General features: G+C 66.8%; 1 protein-coding gene across 1 annotated transcript; it reads left to right on the top strand.

The window, feature by feature from the left end:
* The first annotated feature begins 1,715 nt into the window (after positions 1-1,715).
* Positions 1,716-3,359, top strand: CTSK (cathepsin K). The gene is made up of 7 exons (XM_086478315.1): positions 1,716-1,841; positions 1,996-2,118; positions 2,229-2,384; positions 2,455-2,673; positions 2,769-2,934; positions 3,057-3,162; positions 3,260-3,359. Exons 1-7 carry the CDS (start codon positions 1,716-1,718, stop codon positions 3,357-3,359), a joined length of 996 nt encoding a protein of 331 aa, XP_086334441.1.
* The last annotated feature ends 1,653 nt before the right edge of the window (positions 3,360-5,012 follow it).

The following is a 5,012-nucleotide window of genomic DNA, read 5'->3' as shown; positions in this document are numbered from 1 at the left end:
AGGACACCCCCAGGGCAGGAGGATGTCCCCAGGGTGGGATGCCGGGGCAGGAGGACGCCGCCGGGGCAGGAGGGTGTCCCCAGGGCGGGATGCCGGGGCAGGAGGACGCCGCCGGGGCAGGAGGGTGTCCCCAGGGTGGGATGCCGGGGCAGGAGGACACCCCCGGGGCAGGAGGGTGTCCCCAGGGAGGGATGCTGGGGCAGGAGGGTGTCCCCAGGGAGGGATGCTGGGGCAGGAGGACGCCGCCGGGGCAGGAGGATGTCCCCAGGGTGGGATGCCGGGGCAGGAGGACACCCCCGGGGCAGGAGGGTGTCCCCAGGGAGGGATGCTGGGGCAGGAGGACGCCCCTGGGGCAGGAGGGTGTCCCCAGGGCGGGATGCCGGGGCAGGAGGACGCCCCCAGGGCAGGAGGGTGTCCCCAGGGCGGGATGCCGGGGCAGGAGGACGCCCCCGGGGCAGGAGGGTGTCCCCAGGGCGGGATGTTGGGGCAGGAGGACACCGCTGGGGCAGGAGGGTGTCCCCAGGGCGGGATGCCGGGGCAGGAGGACGCCCCCGGGGCAGGAGGGTGTCCCCAGGGCGGGATGTTGGGGCAGGAGGACACCGCTGGGGCAGGAGGGTGTCCCCAGGGCGGGATGTTGGGGCAGGAGGACGCCGCTGGGGCAGGAGGGTGTCCCCAGGGCGGGATGCTGGGGCAGGAGGACGCCGCTGGGGCAGGAGGGTGTCCCCAGGGCGGGATCCGGAGCCGCTGGCCCCTGAGCCAGGCCTGACTCAGCTCTGCCCCGCTGCATCACATGAAGCCGGGACGGAGCCGCCGCTGCGTCCCCCCGCCAAGTCTCCTCCTTCCCTCCAACCCTGTGCAAACCCGGGCGACTGCCAATATTTTCCAGCTGCCTCTCGACTTCCTCAATCCAGCGGCATAAAGGAGCTGCGGACGCGGCACCCGCATCCCCCGACCTCAGCCTGCGCCGGCTTCCCACCGACACCGCGATGCCGGGGTAAGCGGCGTGGGAGAGGGTCCCGTGGGTGGACGGGAGACCGGCCGAGGTGCTACTGGGGCAGTCGAGAGGGGCTTGTTCCCCAGGGAAACGGACCCCAGTGGGAGCTGGAATGGGGGGGAGAGGGTCTGTATGGCAGCGTCGGGACTCTCAGTGTTAGAGGTGCGAAAGGGGAAACTGAGGCATGGCATCCAGCAGGGCTGTGGGCTGCCGGCTCAGGCTGGTGTCCCCATCCCTGCTGTGCCCTGGGGAGAAAGTGGGTGCTGGGGGGCGAGTGGGTAAAGCAAGGGAAGGGGCAGGATGCCTGCACCTCCCCCCACCTGCACCCTCTGCTCCTTGCACCCCCAAAATTCGGTTTCCTCAGGGCCTGGGGCTGCCGGAAAGGCGCCAGCGGGGCGGTAACGGGAACCAGCTGTCCCGGCTCATGTGATGCCTGCGCCCCGCCAGCGCTGGCCACGGCGGGGTCCCGGCCCCGAAACAGGGTGGGGGCCCAGCCCAAAACCAGGGTGGGCAGGAGGTGCTGGTTCCCACGGCCTGGCAATGGGGTGGGTACGGGGTCCCGGTCCCTCGTGGCTCAATAACGGGGTGCGCAGGGTTCCCCGTGGGCTGGAAACGGGATGGACTCGGAGTCCCAGCCCCTACAGCCCAGCCCTGGGGTGGGCACGGGGTCCTGCCCCCCATCCAGCCCTCCCGAGCTCAGCCTCTGTCCCCGTTCCCCAGGATGTGGTGGCCCACGCTGCTGGCCCTGCTGGTCCCCGCGGTGGTGGCCCAGCTACACCCCGAGCGGGAGCTGGACGCCCAGTGGGACCTGTGGAAGAAAACCTATCGCAAGCAGTACAACGGTGAGGTACGGCAGAGCCCCGCGGGAGGGGACCGACCCCTGGGGGGAGCTGGGGATGTCCCCGTGGGGCTGGGGCTGGTGTCCCTGCGTTTGTCCCTGTTGGTGGTGGGGGACGTGGGCAGGACCCCTCTGCCCAGCGCCGTCTCACCCCGTGGTGCAGGCGGACGAGGTGACGCGGAGGCTGATCTGGGAGAAGAACCTCAAGTACATCAACACCCACAACCTGGAGCACGCGCTGGGCGTCCACACCTTCGAGCTGGCCATGAACCACCTGGGGGACATGGTGAGCCTCACCAGGGGGGGACAGTAATGGGGTGGGAGAGAGCACCCTTGGGTGCTGCTTTGCCCAGCAGCCCCAGGGCTGCACCCATCCACCCTGGGCTCTGTCCCCAGACCAGTGAGGAGGTGGTGAGGACGATGACGGGCTTGAAGGTGCCCCGTGGCCGCCCACGTCGCAACGAGACACTCTACATCCCCGACTGGACCGAGAGAGCCCCGGCTACCATGGACTGGAGGAGGAAAGGCTACGTGACGCCCGTCAAGAACCAGGTAAGTGGGGTGTTCCCGGGGGTGCCCAAGGCAGGGTGGCACCCTGGTGTCACCCATTGTGTCCCCGTAGGGCCAGTGCGGCTCCTGCTGGGCTTTCAGCTCGGTGGGCGCGCTGGAGGGGCAGCTGAAGCGGAAGACGGGGAAGCTGCTCTCCCTCAGCCCCCAAAACCTGGTGGATTGCGTGGCCAACAACAACGGCTGTGGCGGCGGCTACATGACCAACGCCTTCGAGTACGTCCGGCAGAACCGCGGCATCGACTCGGAGGATGCCTACCCCTACATCGGCCAGGTCTGGGGCTGGGAGCGGGGGGGAAGGTCTCTGTCTGCACCCCCCTGATTGCCCTCCCATCTTCGTCTCACCCTGACCTTGCTGGTCCCACGCAGGACGAGAGCTGCATGTACAGCCCCACCGGGAAGGCGGCCAAGTGCCGCGGCTACCGGGAAATCCCCGAAGGGAACGAGAAGGCTTTGAAGAGGGCCGTGGCCAGGATCGGCCCCGTCTCCGTGGGCATCGACGCCAGCCTGCCCTCCTTCCAGTTCTACAGCCGGGGTGAGGGGCTGGGCGGGGGGAACCCCCGCTGGCGCCCACTGCCTGCGGGGCAGCTTGAGGATAAACCACGAGGCACGGCCGGGTGGTTTATCCGGAGGGTAACCGTCCGTCCTGTCCCCCAGGCGTGTACTACGACGAGAGCTGCAACGCCGAAAACATCAACCACGCGGTGCTGGCGGTGGGCTACGGCACGCAGAAGGGCACCAAGCACTGGATCATCAAGAACAGGTACGGCAGGACGGCGCGGCTGCTTTTCACCGAGTCGGGCTTTGCCGGCGGCTCGGCGTTTGCCGGCGGCTCAGGCTCTGCTTTTTTCTCCCCACAGCTGGGGCGAGGAGTGGGGCAACAAGGGCTACGTCCTCCTGGCGCGCAACATGAACAACGCCTGCGGCGTCGCCAACCTCGCCAGCTTCCCCAAGATGTGAGCGCTCCCGGCGCGCTCCCTTCCCTTCCCGCGCCGCGGCTGGCCGCCCTCCCTGCTTCCCCGACCTCCAACTCGGCCTTTTCCCTCCCAACCTCCGAAGCTGACGTCGTTCCGGGGGGATCTCTGCCTCTCCGTGAGGAATCTCCCCCGGGAGAGCGGAGAGACCCCCCGGCTGCAGATGAACGGTGCGATGAGCTCCCCCAACTCTTTTCCCGGGACTCCTTTGCCGTGCCGGCACCGTGTGTGCCAAATTCTGCCTTCCCGTGGCCGCAGACTCTCGGGGCCAGGCTTGGGTGGCTCCAGAGAGTCTGATCCATCCGGGGATGCTTGTGCAAACAGGTCCCGTGACGGCCTCTGCCTCCGGGAATGCGGATGCACGGAGAAATCCCGCGTGGGTGGAATATCCCTCTGGAGAGCGCGGATCCGTCTCCCCCCACCCCGCGTCCCCGTGCGGGCTGCAGAGAAGGAGACGACTTTATTTTTAAAATAAACACCGTTGGGAGGAAACGCTCGGGCTGGTTCGTTCTGGGCTGTGCCGGCCCCGCGGTGGGATGGGGCTGCAGTGGCGGACGAGTCCTTCCCTTTCCCCAGAGGGCAGGAGGCGACGGCAAAACACGGCCGACTCCGGGGCGAAGCGGGGGGGGGGGGAGAAGGTGCTGCTGGGGTCTTTTTGCAAAATCCCAGCTGGTTTTGCAGGACCCCTGGAACAGGCTGAAGAAATATGGGGGGGATTAAGGAGGGAGAAAGCAGAGTGAGAAATAAAGGGCTGGCGCAGGCTGCAAACGTTTGTGCCAGGGCTGGGTGGTGTTTCGCAGCCAAAGCCCCGTGGCTCCCCAAAAACCCAAATCCAAGCGTTCCTTTCAATGAAAAATTAAAAAAAAAAAAAAAGAAAGACACCTGCAGCAAAGCTCGGGGCGAGCCCTAACGGGAAGGGAAGGTGATACTCGCTTTAAAGAAAAAGTATTGACACTTAAAAAGAAGTTTCTTTTGTGGGTGGCAAATCCTGTGTGGGTGAGGGAGAGGCCGAGGGGTGCTGGTTAATTCACGGGGCCCTGCCAGGATGCGCCGTCAGGGTTGTTCAAAACCAGAACGCTGTGAAAAGAAAGTGAAATCGGGGCGTTTCCTCATTCACCGGCTCCCGGCGGCAGCGAGCAGGGGCACCTCCTCGCACCCCGGCGCTGCCCCAAGCCCCTCGCACCCGTCCCCAGGCCGAGCTGGGCTCCGCGGGAAGCTGCACCGTGGCCGGGCCGGCAGGTGAGACATCTCCCTGGGGTGATTTTGGGCTGGAGAACGTGGAGAAACGGTCCCTTGGTGCTCGCCGGGGGGACAGAACTGACCTCTGCTTCCTCGGTGCGTCCCCCTCGACTGCTCCTTTTCCTCGAGAGCTGCCGGAGACAGAACGTTGGCAGAGGCAATAGTTGGGGATGCGCAAAGTCTCCTTAGGAGAGACTTTCCTGGGGAGGGGGTGTGCGTGGGAAGGGTCTGGCCCTGCCTCGTGGTTGCGCTGCGGCCGCAGAGCATCGCTGCGTGACCGGAGACAGCTCCTGGCCGAGGAGAAAGGCGCTGAGGGGCTGGGGCGGGTTTGGGAAGCGGTGGGGAAGCAAAAGCCCCGGGCTGGGGTCTGGCACTGCCTCCCTGGTCGCAGTTGAGTGGG

Source organism: Leptosomus discolor, chromosome 26 (assembly GCF_034619465.1).
Source record: "Leptosomus discolor isolate bLepDis1 chromosome 26, bLepDis1.hap2, whole genome shotgun sequence".
NCBI lineage: Eukaryota > Metazoa > Chordata > Aves > Leptosomiformes > Leptosomidae > Leptosomus > Leptosomus discolor.
This window is presented reverse-complemented; position numbering and strand designations above follow the sequence as displayed.